General features: G+C 47.2%; 2 protein-coding genes across 4 annotated transcripts in view; one reads left to right on the top strand and one right to left on the bottom strand.

The window, feature by feature from the left end:
• CASP9 (caspase 9) overlaps positions 1-14,086 on the bottom strand; it is a 31,569-nt gene extending 17,483 nt beyond the window's left edge. The window contains exons 1-2 of one of the 3 annotated variants that reach the window (XM_081256006.1): positions 13,879-14,086; positions 9,764-10,160 (exon numbers count right to left, since the gene is read on the bottom strand). In XM_081256006.1, coding sequence (XP_081112132.1) covers positions 9,764-10,160; positions 13,879-14,010 — 529 coding nt within the window. In that variant the 5' untranslated portion in view covers positions 14,011-14,086. The remainder of the gene's footprint in view (positions 1-9,763; positions 10,161-13,878) is intronic. The other 2 variants (XM_081256008.1, XM_081256007.1) reach the window with 2 other exon arrangements.
• A 267-nt stretch (positions 14,087-14,353) lies between these two features.
• DNAJC16 (DnaJ heat shock protein family (Hsp40) member C16) overlaps positions 14,354-15,312 on the top strand; it is a 39,360-nt gene continuing 38,401 nt past the window's right edge. Inside the window, exon 1 of the mRNA XM_081255979.1 lies at positions 14,354-14,371. The gene's annotated coding sequence lies outside the window, so the exon portion shown is untranslated. The remainder of the gene's footprint in view (positions 14,372-15,312) is intronic.

Raw genomic sequence — 15,312 nt, 5'->3', positions numbered from 1 at the left:
TGAGGAACATGAAAAATCAAGGAAACAAGATACCACCAAAAGAATACAATAGTTTCCCACAGTAACTGATCCCAAAGAAATGGAAATCTATGATTTGCCCAATAAAGAATTCAAAATTGTTTTAGGGAAGATCAGTGAGCTATAAGAAAAGACAGAAAGACAATTCAACAAAATCAAGAAACCTATACCCAAACAAAATGAGGAGTTTAACAGAGAGATGGAAATCTTAAACACACACACACACAAAAACTGTAGCTCAGAAAAATACAGTGGATGAAATGAACTATGCAATAGAAAGCATCAACATCAGACATGACCAAGCAGAAGAAAGAATCTGTGTAGAAGACAAGTCATTTGAAATTACCCATTCAGAAGAGGACATAGAAAAAAACAATGAAAAAGAACAAAGTAAGCCTATGTATGTAAAGCCTGTAGGATATCATTCAAAGAAACAATCTATGCATTACTGGAGTCTCAGAAGAAGAGAGGGACAAAGGGGCAGAAAGCTTATTTAAAGAAATAATGGCTTAGAACTTCCCAAATATGGGCAGGGATTTGGAAATCCAAGTTCAAGAAGCTCACAGATCCCCAAACAATTTCAACCCAAAAAGATCTTCTCCAAGACACATTACAATAAAACTGTCTAAAATCAAAGACAAAGAGAGAATTTTAAAAGCAGCAAAAGAAAAAAATTCCTCACATACGAGGGAACCACCTTACAGCTATCAGCAGACTTCTCAGCAGAAACCTTGCCGGCAAGAAGAGAATGGGATGATATATGCAATGTGCTCAAAGAAAAAAAATTGCCAGCCAAGAATACTTTATCCAGCCAAGCTGTCCTTCAGGAATGGAAAGACTTTTCCAGGCAAACAAAAGCTGAGGGAGTTCATCACTGCTAGACCTGCCTTACAAGAAATGCAGAAAGAAACTCCTCAGGCTGAAATGAAAGATGCTAATTAGTAACAGGAAAACACATGAAAATATAGAACACACTAGTACATAGTCAAAATCAGATACTCTAATACTGTGGTGGTGGAGTGTTAATCACTTAACTCTAGTATAAAGGTTCAAGGACAAAAATATTATATAAAACTATTGCTGGGCTTCCCTGGTGGCGCAGTGGTTGAGAGTCCGCCTGCCGATGCAGGGGACACGGGTTCGTGCCCCTATCCCGGAAGATCCCACATGCCGCGCAGCGGCTGGGCCCGCGAGCCATGGCCGTGGAGCCTGTGTGTCCGGAGCCTGTGCTCCGCAACGGGAGAGGCCACAGCGGTGAGAGGCCCGCGTACAGCAAAAAAAAAAAAAAAAAAAAAAAAAAAAAAACTATTGCTATAATAATTTGTTAATGGATACACAATATAAAAGATATAAATTGTGACATCAAAAACATAAAATTGGGATCGACAGATTCAATGCAACCCCTATCAAAATCCCAACAACATTTTTCACAGAAATAGAAAAAAATACTAAAATGTATATGGAACCACAAAAGACCCCAAATAGCTAAAGCAATCTTGAGAAAAAAGAGCAAAGCTGGAGGTATCACAGTCCCTGATTTAAAATTATACTACAAAGCTACAGTAATCAAAACAGCATGGTATTGACAGAAAAACACACAAATCAATGGACCAGAACTGAGAGCCCAGAAATAAACCCACATATATATGGACAATTAATTTATGACAAAGGAGCAAAGAACATACAATTGAGAAAGGAGAGTCTCCTCAATAGATAGTGTTGGGAAAACTGGATATTCACATGCAAAAGAATAAAATTGGACCCCTACCTTACACCATTCACAAAAATCACTCAAAATGGATTAAAGACTTAAATGTGAGACCTGAAACCATAAAACTCCTGGAAGAAAACACAAGACCTTAACACTAGTCTTGGCGACGATTTTTTGGGATACGACACCAAAAGTACAAGCAACAAAAGCAAAAATCAACAAGCGGAACTACATCAAACTACAAAGCTTCTACACAGCAGAAGAAAAGATCAACAAAATGAAAAGGCAACCTACAAAAGGGGAGAAAATATTTGCAAACCGTATATCTGATAAGGATTGATATCCAAAATATATTAAAAACTCATATAACTCAATAGCAAAAAACCCAAATAATCCAGTTAAAAAATAGGCAGAGGAACTGTATAGACATTTTTCCAAAGAAGACATACAAATGGCCAACAGGTACATGAAAGTTGCTCAACATCACTAATCAGAGAAATGCAAATCAAAACCACAATGAGGGGCTTCCCTGGTGGCACAGTGGTTGAGAGTCTGCCTGCTGATGCAGGGGACAGAGGTTCGTGCCCCGGTCCAGGAAGATCCCACATGCCGCGGAGCGGCTGGGCCCGTGAGCCATGGCCGCTGAGCCTGCGCATCCAGAGGCTGTGCTCCGCAACGGGAGAGGCCACAACAGTGAGAGGCCCACATACTGCTAAAAACAAAAACAAAAACAAAAAAAACCACAATGAGATATACCTCATACCTGTTAGAATGGCTATGATTAAAAAGACAAGAGATATGGGGGCTTCCCTGGTGGTGCAGTGGTTGGGGGTCCGCCTGCCGATGCGGGGGGCGTGGGTTCGTGCCCCGGTCCAGGAGGGTCCCGCGTGTCATGGGGCGGCTGGGCCCGTGGGCCGTGGCCACTGGGCCTGTGCGTCCAGAGCCTGTGCTCCGCGGCGGGAGAGGCCGCGGGAGTGAGAGGCCCACATACCGCAAAAACAAAAAAACAAAAACAAAACAAAACAAAAAAAAGACAAGAGATAACAAATGTGAGCAAGGATGTGGAGAAAAGGGAACCCTTGTGCACTGTTAGTGGAAATGTATATTGGTACAGCCACTATGGAAAACAGTACGGAGGTTCCTCAGAAAATCAAAAATAGTAATACTATATGATCCAGCAATTCCACTTCTGAGTATATATCCAAAATAAATGAAACCAGGATCTTGAAGAGCTATCTGCACTCTCATGTTCACTGAAGCATTATTCACAATAGGCAAGACATGGAAACAACCCAAGTGTCCATGGAAGGATGAATGGATAAAAAATGTGGTATATATACAATGGAATATTATTAGGCCACAAAAAAGAAGGAAATTCTGCCTCTTGTGATAAAATGGATGGACCCTGAGGGCATTATGCTAAATGAAATAAGTCAAACAGAGAAAGACAAATACTATATGATCTCACTTACATGTGGAATCTAAAAAAGCCAGACTCATAGAAACAGAGAGTAGAACGGTGGTGGCTAGGGGCTAGGGAAATGGGGAGATGTTGGCCAAAGGGTACCAAATTCCAATTTTAAGATGAATACATTCTGAGGATCTAATGTAGAGCATAGTGACTATATTTAACAGTACTGTATTACATAGTTGGAAGTTACTAAGCAAGTAAATCTTAAATGTTCTCATGACACATACACAAAAAGTGTTAATTATGTGAGTTGATGGATGTGTTAACTAGCCTTATTGTGGTAATCATTCCATAATATATCCATGTATCAAATCATCACCTTAAGCTTACACAATGTTATACGTCAATTATACCTAAATAAAGCTTGAAAAATTTTTTTTACTTTTTAATTAAAAAACGGGGGGGGGGGGGCTTCCCTGGCAGTTCAGTGGTTAAGACTCCACGCTTCCACTGCAGGGGGCAGGGGTTCGATCCCTGGTCGGGGAACTAAGATCCTGCGTACTGCACGGCCAAAAAAAAAAAAAAAAAAAGTAAAAAGTAAAAAAATAAAAATAAATAAAAAATAAAATAGAAATAAATAAAAAAATTTTAAAGGTACACAAAGCAAAATGGTTGCTCTTGAGAGGTCCATAGGCTACAGGGACATGTAGAAGGAGTAAACGGACAAAGGTACCAAAAGAAAGAGGTAGGGAAGGCTCCAGGCAGCAGTCACAGCACTAACAAAGGCAGGGAGGGGTACAAGAGCATGGCACGCTTGGGGACCCTCACGGAGGACGACATGGTCAGATGTACCATGCGTGAAAGCCGTTTTTCCCGAAATGACAGCTCCCGTGGGGACAAGAAGCACATATGGACAAGTGTGTGTGCAAAAGAATCAGTCATAGCCTGAGCGTCACTGGGCAAATGCCCATGTCTCCAGCACAAAGAGAAGGGGGGAAGCACATCCTCTCTGCTGCCCAAGGAAGGGTAGATGTCCTAGCACTGGCCCTTGCCAACTCAGAAATCACAGAAGGAAGCCAACCAGCCTGAGTGCTCACCCGAGGCAAGGCCCCGTGTGAAGTCCTTTCCAAGAATGGCTTCACTGACTCCTCGGAGCAGGCCTTGCAGCTGCGAAGGACTGTCATTTATCCCCAGCTGCCAGAGGGGAACGGGAGACTCAGAGAGCTTGACTGTTAATAGAAGGTGAACACAGTCACCAGCTCCACGGTGAAGGGGCCAGGAGACCAGGTAGGGCTAAAAAGCCAACTTTCAAGAAAGTTTTAGCCCAGATAAGCAGATAGAGAAGGCACGATGGCCAATTTTATGTTTATGTGTCAGCTTGACTGGATTACAGGATGCCCAGATATTTGCTTAAACATTATTTCTGGGTGTGTCTGGGAGGATGTTTCTGGATGAGATAAGCATTTCAATCTCCAGAATGAGTAAACAGATGACCCTCCCCACGGTGGGTGGGCACCAACCAATCCATTGAGGGCCTGAATGGAACAAAAAGGTGGAGGAAGGGAGAATTCACTCACTCTCTGCCTGACTTTTTTTTTTTTTAACAGAAGGCTTATTTTATGTATATGGTATTGAATATATTAGCTTACAAATCAGAGATTTTAAGTTGAACAGTTCCTAAAAAATTTCCATATATTCTAATGAGTTCATACCAATTCAACTAAATATAAGTGAAAATCTCTGTACTATTCTCACAAATCAATACCAGGAGTACATAATAACAAACCACTGGATCAAGACGGCTTGCCTTTCAAGGTTGAAGTTAAGAGCTGGTCATGGGTCTTCCGCCCCCAGAGTACAGCATCAGCTCTCTGGTTCTCAGGCTTCTGGACTTGGACCAGAAATATACCGTGGGCTTTCCTGGGTCTCTAGGAGAGCAGATTGTGGACCCTTCAGCCTCCACAATCACGTGAGCCAACTCCTTATAACAAATCTCTTTATACATATAGAATATATATCTATATTCTGTTTCTCTGGAGAACCCTGACTCATGCAGCCACCAACAGCTCTCCCAGCCCGCCCCCTGCAAGCGGTCCTGGCTGAGACAAGCAGTGACAAGGCATCATGTCCAAAACTAAGAAAGTTAATTCCATTCTGAAGGAAAAGGCATTTCCCACCGAACATCAAAAGACAAAGCCACCCACTCTGGTAAGTCCCCCAAAGCACTGTATTCAATTTCTTTGAGGCACTAACCACAGCGGTGATTAAAGACCCAACTATGCAGGCATGGATTGAATGCCTGACCCTCCCATGTGAAGGCATGGACTCTGCAGCTTTGTTTAATGCTGCATCCCCAACACCAGGCTGGCGCCTAGGTCTCAGCAAGTACTCAGTAAATATCTGAGTGAACTAATGAGTAAATGGCACAAAAACAGGAATAAGAAAGAGAATGAGAGAATTCGTTCTTTATGAGGCAGTAGATGGAGTGGATCTGGACTTTGGAGCCAGAGTCCCTGGGTTCAAATCCCTACTCTACCACTTACCAGCTGCGTGACATTGGACAAGTTATTCAGTCTCGGGGGCTCTACGGTTCCCATCTGTGTTATGGGGTAAGAGGAGCAACTACCAACCTCATAGGGCTGCGGGGATGCCTCAGTTCATTAGTACATGTGAGGTACATAAAACCCGACACATTTGGACTTCCCTGGTGGCGCAGTGGTTGAGAGTCCGCCTGCCGATGCAGGGGACATGGGTTCATGCCCCAGTCCAGGAGGATCCCACATGCCGCGGAGCGGCTGGGCCCGTGAGCCATGGCCGCTGAGCCTGCGCGTCCGGAGCCTGTGCTCCGCAACGGGAGAGGCCACAACAGTGAGAGGCCCGCGTACCGCAAAAAAAAACAAACAAAAAACCCAACACATTAGACAACTTAATAAAAGTGAGCTTAGCTATGGTTATTATTAACACTCATACTCCAGAGCAGTATGTATACACAACCCCAGCACTCTTGACATTTTAAGCCAGATTATTCTTTGTTATGGGGCTGTCCTGCGCATTGTAGGCTGTTTAGCAGCATCGCTGGCCTCTGCCCACTAGAGGCCAATAGCACTCACCCACCCTCAGTCGTAACAAACAAGTATGTCTCTAGACATTGCCAAATGTCTCTTGGGGGGAGGGGAGATCGCCCCTCCCCCTTGAGAAACCTTGACCTAGAGCACACTTTCCCATGTTAACTTATTAAAGGCTCTGAGAAGTCCAGCTGGTGGCCCTAATCCTACTCATCCACTGGTATGACTACAGAACTCTTCCTTTGTGGGTCACCATGAAACCTACCTTGGGAAACATTCCTGTGCAGTACTTAGGAGCCTCCGGCCCAGCACCTAAAAGGGACATCCTTCAGCAGATCATGTGTGGATGGGGCAGTTGCTCTATTAAGCCAGGAGACCAAGGCCCAAGTCCTAGCTCTGACCTTGAACTTGCTTTGTGACTGAGTTGTTCTCAGAGCCCAGCTTCCTCCCCTGTAAATGGGGCATGATAACAGAGGAGCTTGCCCTCTCTACCACTGCACAGAGTTCTTCTGATGACCTGAAAAAGCACTGTGTATCAATATATACATTTTACGGCTTCCCTGGTGGCGCAGTGGTTGAGAGTCTGCCTGCCGATGCAGGGGACGCAGGTTCGTGCCCCGGTCCGGGAATATCCCACATGCCGCGGAGCGGCTGGGCCCGTGAGCCATGGCCGCTGAGCCTGCGCATCTGGAGCCTGTGCTCTGCAACGGGAGAGGCCACAACAGTGAGAGGCCCGCATACCGCAAAAAAAAAAAAAAAAAAAAAAAAAAAAAAAAAATATATATATATATATATATGTACATTTTAAAGTGATCTTATTATTGTTATTATCATTTACCCTTCAGATTTAAGCTCCCACTGGGAAAAAAATATTCACAACAAACAGGAAATAAAATAACTCACACAAGACCAGGAAGCTTTAAGTCAAGACTGTTGGCCCTAAATGACTCAAACTGACATTTCCCCGAACAAGATAGCAACAGTTGGACTTTGTATTTTGCCTCCCTCCCTAATGGTAGAATAATAATACACATGAACAATTCCAGAACTGGTCTTCTTCCCCAGACCCTCAGTATGTATGTTTGTTTCTCTGCGTTAACGAGTCATCCAAAATCATGCAGTTATTCAGCACAGAAAACAGATACCACTTTTTGCCCATCACACAGGAAAAAATGTTAATACTCATTGCTGGCAAGAGTGTGGGAAAATGGCTTACTTCACTCACGGTTGGTGTGATTATAAAATGGCATGGTTTTTGCGGTATGCGGGCCTCTGACTGTTGTGGCCTCTCCCGCTGCAGAGCACAGGCTCCAGACGCTCCGGACGTGCAGGCTCAGTGGCCATGGCTCACGGGCCCAGCCGCTCCGTGGCATGTGGGATCCTCCCGGACTGGGGCACAAACTCGTGTCCCCTGCATCGGCAGGCGGGCTCTCAACCACTGCGCCACCAGGGAAGCCCAAAATGGCATGTTTTTGAAGTCCAAGTTGGCAGCATCTACCAGATGGGAACATGTACACTTTAACCCAGCAATTCCATTTCTAGAAACGTATCCCCAGTCGGAGATAGATGAACATGCAAGGCCACTGCAGAAACAACATAAATGTCCGTTAACAGAGGTTGGATAAATGAAATACAGTGCAAAGTACATGTGAGACCATACAGCGGAGCAGACAGTGGGGAAGCCTGGACTGCAGTCCTGTTTCCACATCTCACTAACTATGTGATTTGGGGCAAGTCATTTCTCAATCTGTCACTCACTTTGCTCAACAGTAAACTGGGGAGTTCCCTGGCGGTCCAGTGCTAGGACTCTGCACTTTCACTGCCGTGGCCTGGGTTCAGTCCCTGATAGGGGAACTAAGATCCTGCAAGCCGAGCGACGCGGCCAAAAAACATAAACAAAACAAAACAAAAAACAAACAAACAGTAAATTGGGAAAACTGTAGCACCTACCTTACAAGAGAGTTGGTAAGATTAAATTAAATCATTTATTGAGGGGACTTCCCTGGTGGTGCAGTGGTTAAGAATCCGCCTGCCACTGCAGGTGACACGGGATCAAGCCCTGGTCCGGGAAGATCCCACATGCTGCGGAGCAACTAAACCAGTGCTCCACAACTACTTAGGCTGTGCTCTAGAGCCCGTGAACCACAGTTACTGAGCCCACGTGCCACAACTACTGAAGCCCACGTGCCACAACTACTGAAGCCCGCACGCCTAGAACCCGTGCTCCCCAACACAGAGGAGCCACCACAATGAGAAGCCCAAGCACCGCAACGAAGAGTAGTCCCCGCCCGCCACAACTAGAGAAAGCCCATGTGCAGCAACGAAGATCCAACGCAGCCAAAAATAAATAAATAAATAAATATAATAAATCATTTATTGAGCACTCCAAACAGTGCCTTGCAAAAAGTAAGCACTCAGTAAGGTTAACCATTACTACTATTATTATTATTAGCATCGATGCAATGGCCCACTCGGCATCCATGAAAAAGGATGTGCTGGATCTCCATGTGCTGCCATGGAAACGAAGCCCTAACAAAAAACCACATGTCCAGCAACAAGAGATGGTTAAATAAATTGTGGATGATTCAGAATAAGAACTACCGTGTAATGAAAAAGAACTAACTACTGATATGCACAACCACATGAATGAATTTCACAAACATAATGATGGCAAGAGAAGCCGGACTCAAAGAGTACATAGGATTTCATTTATATTGAAGTTCAAGGACAAGCAAAAGGGATCTATGACAACGGAGCTCAGAATAGTGATTCCCTTGGATGGGGTAAGAGTGGGAATAGACTGGAAAGAGGTTCAAGAGAGTGTTACGGGACACCAGCATGTTCTATGTCTGTTTTTTGTTTTGTTTTGTTTAAATTCCTTAAGTAGAAAATGCAATTTTTTAAATTTAATTTTTTAAGACAGCAGGTTCTTATTAGTTATCTATTTTACACATATTAGTGTATATATGCCAATCCCAATCTCTCAATTCATCTCACCACCACAACCCCCCACCACCCCCATAGAATGTTCTATGTCTTCATGATCTGGGGTTTGGTTATCTGTGTGTACACATAGGTAAAAATCATCCAGCTGCACTCTTTGGATTTCTGCATTTTACCGGATGCAGCTTCGTGACCTTGGGTGATGATTTAACCTCCCCGAGCCTCAGTTTCCCGTGCCTTGCAGGGTTGCTGTGAGGGAAGGAGGTACGGGTATGTACGGTGCCTGCTTGGGGCAGACTCTTAACAGGCAGCTGCCTCCTCCTGCCCCCAGGCCTGGGCTAGTCCACACCACCCACCTGGACCCAAAGGCAAATCCTAAACAACAGCTTGATCTGGAAATACTGATCAAAACCTGAACATCCAAAACAGACTTCAACATGTGCTTCAGAGCAGGGGCTCTCCTGAAGACCTACCAGAACAGTCCACCCATCCCCTACCAGTACTCAGAAAGACAACACCAAAATTAAATTAAACCTCACCCTACCCAGCTGTACCACTGGTCACTCCTCTATGACCGCTCGGTACACCCACCCACCACCCACTTTTGGTACTCACGGATTTCACTGAATCCTCCAGAACCAATGTCCACTGGCCTGGGTGCCTCTGGTCTGAGAATCTCGGGCCTGAGCTTGGCTGGCCAGAGCTCCTCAGGCCCCACCACCACTGGAGTGAGTTTTCCTTGGCTCGGCTTCAATGGATCCTGCTTCTCCCCTCTCAGCTCCTTTGGCTTGAGGTTCACTGGTCTGAGCACCACAGGCTTGAGGTCCAGGGGTCTGGTGGCCTCTGGATCCTGCTTTGCTGCTTGTCTACTGGTTCTCAGTAACAAAGCCAGAGTGTCCTGGCCTGTGTCCTCTAAGCAGGAGATGAACAAAGGAAGGGCCTGACTCCCTCGGGTCTCTAGATCTATGATCAGCTGCCTGGCCTGATCTCGCCGAGACCCAGAGTCTGCCCGCTGTTTGGAAAGAAAGACATGGCACTATTATCCACGTGCCTTCCTGTGAATCTCACCCTGCCCCACCCCATTCCCCATCTACCTAAGTCTAAACAATCAGGCACCTCCGCAAACACTGAGCCTGTAGGTGCACTGAGCGTGTGCCACCTGCCAGTCTTTATCTCTTCAATCAGTACGTTGGAGGTGTCTGTGGTGTGCCCAGCACTGTGCCAAGTGCTGAAAATGCAGCAGCAAAGCGTCGCAGTCTTCAGGGACCAAACTTCTAGCGGGGGATGTGAACAGACACATCAACGACACAGCAAAGAGAGAAGTGACAGAAGGGAAAGCACATGGGGCTGGAAGGGTACAGGGGCACTCGACTCAGCCTTGGGGCATCAGGGAAGCCTCCAGGAGGGGCTATCTTAGCTGAGACCCCAGGGAACATTAGGAAGTGAGTAGTGAATTCAGAGAAATTAGAGACATAAGGGGAGAGACAAAGTGAGAGAGGAGACCTTTGCACTGTTGTGTCAAGAAAGCTGTGGAAGCCACTGAAGAGTTTTAAGAAGGGAGTGACGGGGACTTCCCTGGTAGGCCAGTTGCTAAGGCTCCGCGCTCCCAATGCAGGGGGCCCAGGTTCGATCTCTGGTCAGGGAACTAGATCCCACATGCCGCAAGTAGGAGTTCGCATGCCGCAACTAAAAGTTCCCGCAAGCTGCAACGAAGATCCCGAGTGACGAAACTAAGACCCGGCACAGCCAAATAAATAAACAAATAAAAAGAAGGGAGTGACAGAGTCAGAAGCCTTTTAAAAAATCATCCTGGGACTTCCCTGGTGGCGCAGTGGTTAAGAATCCACCTGACCATGCAGGGGACCCGGGTTCAATCCCTGGTCCGGGAAGTCCCACATGCTGTGGAGCAACTAAGCCCAAGTGCCACAACTACTGAGCCTGCGCTCTAGAGCCCACGAGCAACAACTACTGAGCCCACGTCCCACAACTACTGAAGCCCGCATGCCTAGAGACCATGCTCTGCAATGAGAGAAGCCAACACAATGAGAAACCCATGCACTGCAATGAAGAGTAGCCCCCGCTCGCCACAACTAGAGAAAGCCCACGTGCAGCAACAAAGACCTGTCACAGACAAAAAAAATTATTAAAAAATTAAAAATAAATAAATAATAAAAATTTAAAAATCATCCTGGGGGTAGGGTGGACAATGGCAGGGAGTGGGCCATAGCCAAGTCAGGTGGTGGCAGAGACTTTGCAGCTGGAATGGAGAAAAGCGAAAGGACATACCAGAGAAATAAGGAGTGGAAACTGACAACACTTGGGCATTGATTGGGTGGACTGTGAAGTTGCAGGAATGGTCCAGGTTGACAGGTGTCAGGATGGTGGTACCAGACGACGAGATGGGGATCTGGTTATCTGCTGGTTGTCCTTTGAGGCCCAGCTCTGGGCAAGTTCCACGGGGATAAGATATCACCCTGTCCTCAAATATCCTACAGCAGCGTGGTCCAAGAGAACCTTCCATGATAATGGAAATGTTATCTGTGCTGTCCAATATGGCAGCCATCAGCCACATGTGGCTACTGAGAACTTGGGTCATATGACTGAGGAGCTGCATTTTTTGTTCAGTTTTAATTACTTCATATTTACGTTTAAATAGCCACATGTGGTTAATGGCTCCTATATTGAATAGCACAGACCTGTACTATCATTGAGAAGGTAATTCTCATTAGCAAAATTAGCTGCATGCCTACTTCTCTGCAAGTAAATCGTGGTGTTTTGGTTTCTCTCAACATTTACTGAACACTCACAGACACTGTGTTAAATGCATCATTTCATTCAGTCCTCCTCAACAACCTTAAGGGGTTAAATTACAATTATCCCCACCTTATGGATGAGAGAAACTGAGTCTAAGAAAGGTGCTGCAACTTGCTAATATGTAACAAAGCCAGGATGACAGCCCAGATCCATGTGGTTCCGCCATACTAGGGGTGGCAAAATGGTGGCCCATCGTTCATAAGACATTCTTTAAAAATTCCGAATTTGTTGCTAACATTTTTTTTTATATATTGGAGTATAGTTGATTAACAATGTTGTGTTAGTTTCAGGTGTACAGCAAAGTGATTCTGCTATACGTATACAAGTATCTATTCTTTTTCAAATTCTTTTCCCCTTTAGGTTATTACAGAATACTGAGAAGAGTTCCCTGTGCTATTTTTGCTAACATTTAAAATCAGGGAACTAGACATCGAAATCAAGATTTCCAGCTTCTCGGGAATTCCCTGGTGGTCCAGTGGTTAAGACTCCGCACTTTCACTGCCAAGGGCCTGGGTTTGATCCCTGATCAGGCAACTAAGATTCCACAAGCCACACAGCGCAGCCAAAAAAAAAAAAAACCCTAACCTGGCAACACTGGGCCAGCATTCTGGTATGACCATACTCATCTGGAGCTGGGGGGCAGGGCAGAGGCTGCCCGCTCTAGTGCCCACCCATTGGGCCTCCAATGACATTAGAGTTTATGACTCCTGTGAATGTACCTGATGGCAAGGGTATGGCCTCAAATCATTTCCACTCCTCAGTACACAGCAGATGCTCATAAGACTTCTTTTAATATTATTATTCATTGGCAATTTTCCATATGATATTTATCCTATTAAAGACTTCCTCACTGGATCAGGCCAAGTTCCTGGATGATGCAGAAACTGGCCTGCAAGCAGCCCACAGGGCACTGTGCAAAGGCCTCTAGGAAGCCACACACTCCCACTGTATCTTGTGGTAAAAAAAAATACCTCCTGTGGGCTTCCCTGGTGGCGCAGTGGTTGAGAGTCCGCCTGCCGATGCAGGGGACATGGGTTCGTGCCCCCGTCCGGGAGGATCCCACATGCCGCGGAGCGGCTGGGCCCGTGAGCCATGGCCGCTGAGCCTGCGCGTCCGGAGCCTGTGCTCCGCAACGGGAGAGGCCACAACAGTGAGAGGCCCGCGTACTGCGAAAAAAAAAAACTCCTGTTCCCTCCTGACCTCACAGGCCTGTGGGGAGAGTCAAATAAGACAAAGACATGATAGTGCTTTTAAGAGAACCTCAAATGTTTGACTTTATTGTTCTCTTCATTACCTGCAGTAGGCCCCTCATCTCCAAACCCCTTACAAAACATAATCGTAACTCATGAGGGGCTGGCCAAGGAGGACAGGGCACAGCCAGCTACCATATGATGTGCCCTCACTCTGTGCCTGAAACTTTACTGTTTCACACCCGTTATCTCTTTCAGCCCTCAGGACAATACTGCTGTTGTCCCCACTTCACAGCCCAGGACACTGCGGATGGAAGAGGATACAGTGTCAGGCAGTCTGACCGCCCAAATGGGTTTCCTGAACCTCCACGTTAGAAGAGGGAAAAACAGTACACCGCTGCAGCAGCTAACGGTGTACTCTGATGGTGCAGGGCGTGGAATCGCCTTAGCAAGCCCTCGAAAAGGCGTTTGGGGTCGTTTGGCTCCTCTGGGCAATTTAGTGGGCTCGACGCCCTGCGGGAAAACGGGGTTCCCTGACAATGGTTCCCCAAAGGGAACGGGTACTGCGTGGCACAGACGCGAGAAGAAAGGGCGGGAGCTCGGCCATTAAGTCACGGTGTGGCTTCAGCAACCCTCTCCGCGCGGTCTCGCTGTCCCCATCTATGACCTGAAGTGTGCGCGGTGCGGGAAGCTGGGGGCGCCGGCTGGGAGGGGGGTGGGCCGCACCTGGATGTCCTCGATCATGTCGGGGGTGAAGAGCTCGCGATTCAGCAGAGCGTCCCAGAGCGCGGCCACCTGCAGCTCGCCGACCAGCCGCACCCGGCACCGCCGCAGGACCCACCGGTCAGCCTCGTCCATGTCGGGCAGACGTCAGAGACCCCGGCCGCCTCTGACCGCTTCCGGGTTTCGGCCGCCGAGCCCCGCCCTCTCCCCAGGACCTGCCCCGGGACCTGCCACCGCGTTCCGCCCCGCCCCCATCTCCCCGCGCCCCTGGGTCCCGCCCCCAGGCCCCGCCCCCGAAACCCACCCCCGCGTTGCTGCACAGCCCCCAAGCCCCGCCACCTCACTACCTCTAGCCCATAGGCTCCGCCCCGCGCCCTGCCATGCCCGCAGGGCGTGACCCGCCCCCAGGGCGCACCCGCGCAGCTCCGTCAAGGGCCCCTGCCGGAATTCATTACCACTTCGCTTTCGCAGAGACTCGAAGTGGGTTACTCGTCTGGTAAGAGAGACTGTCATGCCTGGAGCCTTGGTCTGTCCCGCCCCATTCGACCCCGCCCTGGGCATGATTCCCCTCTAGAGCCCCCTGCCCTGCCCCCAATGAAACCATAAGTCTCCGCCTTGTTCCCAGATATCCTGGTTTACTTTGCCAAACTTGTCTCATTCAACCAAGCCCACCTTATAGGTCTCCCATTCCCCTCTTCCCTCCTTCCCACCCTAGCACCTCCCACAAAGAAAAAAAAACCCGGCAGAAATCTTGTCCTCTGAACAATCAGTTTGTACGGCTCATTTCCGCATTTCAAAAATTGCTCCTATGTCAACTATATTTCAATTTAAAAAAACATTGTGCTAGCCACTTTACATTGTATTACCTCATTTCTCCCTGACTACAATCCTACCAGGGTGATAGTCTTTTCCTCCATTTCCCAGATGTGGACGCTGGGGCTATAGGAAGTGGAGTCACTGTTCAAGATCACAGAGGTAGTAAGTGGCAGAGGCGGGTAGGATTTAAACCCGAGTCCAACTCAAGGTCCGCACACAACTGGGAATCCACTTTAGAATGTATTCTCTTGAGCAGTGAAACCTCAGCCCCATTCATTCATTTATTCCCAAATATTTATTGAGATCCTATCTGTGCCAAGGTCTGTAGAGGCACCAAGAATATACAGACGAACAAAACAGACTTTAAAAGGCCTGCTTTTATTTATTTATTTTAGGCTGTGTCGGGTCTTCGTTGCTGCGCGCGGGCTTTCTCTAGTTGCAGCAAGCAGGGGCTACTCTTTGTTGCAGTGCGCAGGCTTCTCTTGTTGCGGAGCACAGGCTCTAGGCGTGCGGGCTCTAGGGCTCATGGGCTTCAGCAGTTGTAGCGCGTGGGCTCAGTAATTGTGGCTCACGGGCTCTAGCGCGCAGACTCAGTAGTTGTGGCACATGGACTTAGTTCTT

Source organism: Mesoplodon bidens (assembly GCF_964165515.1).
Source record: "Mesoplodon bidens genome assembly, chromosome: 2".
NCBI lineage: Eukaryota > Metazoa > Chordata > Mammalia > Artiodactyla > Ziphiidae > Mesoplodon > Mesoplodon bidens.
This window is presented reverse-complemented; position numbering and strand designations above follow the sequence as displayed.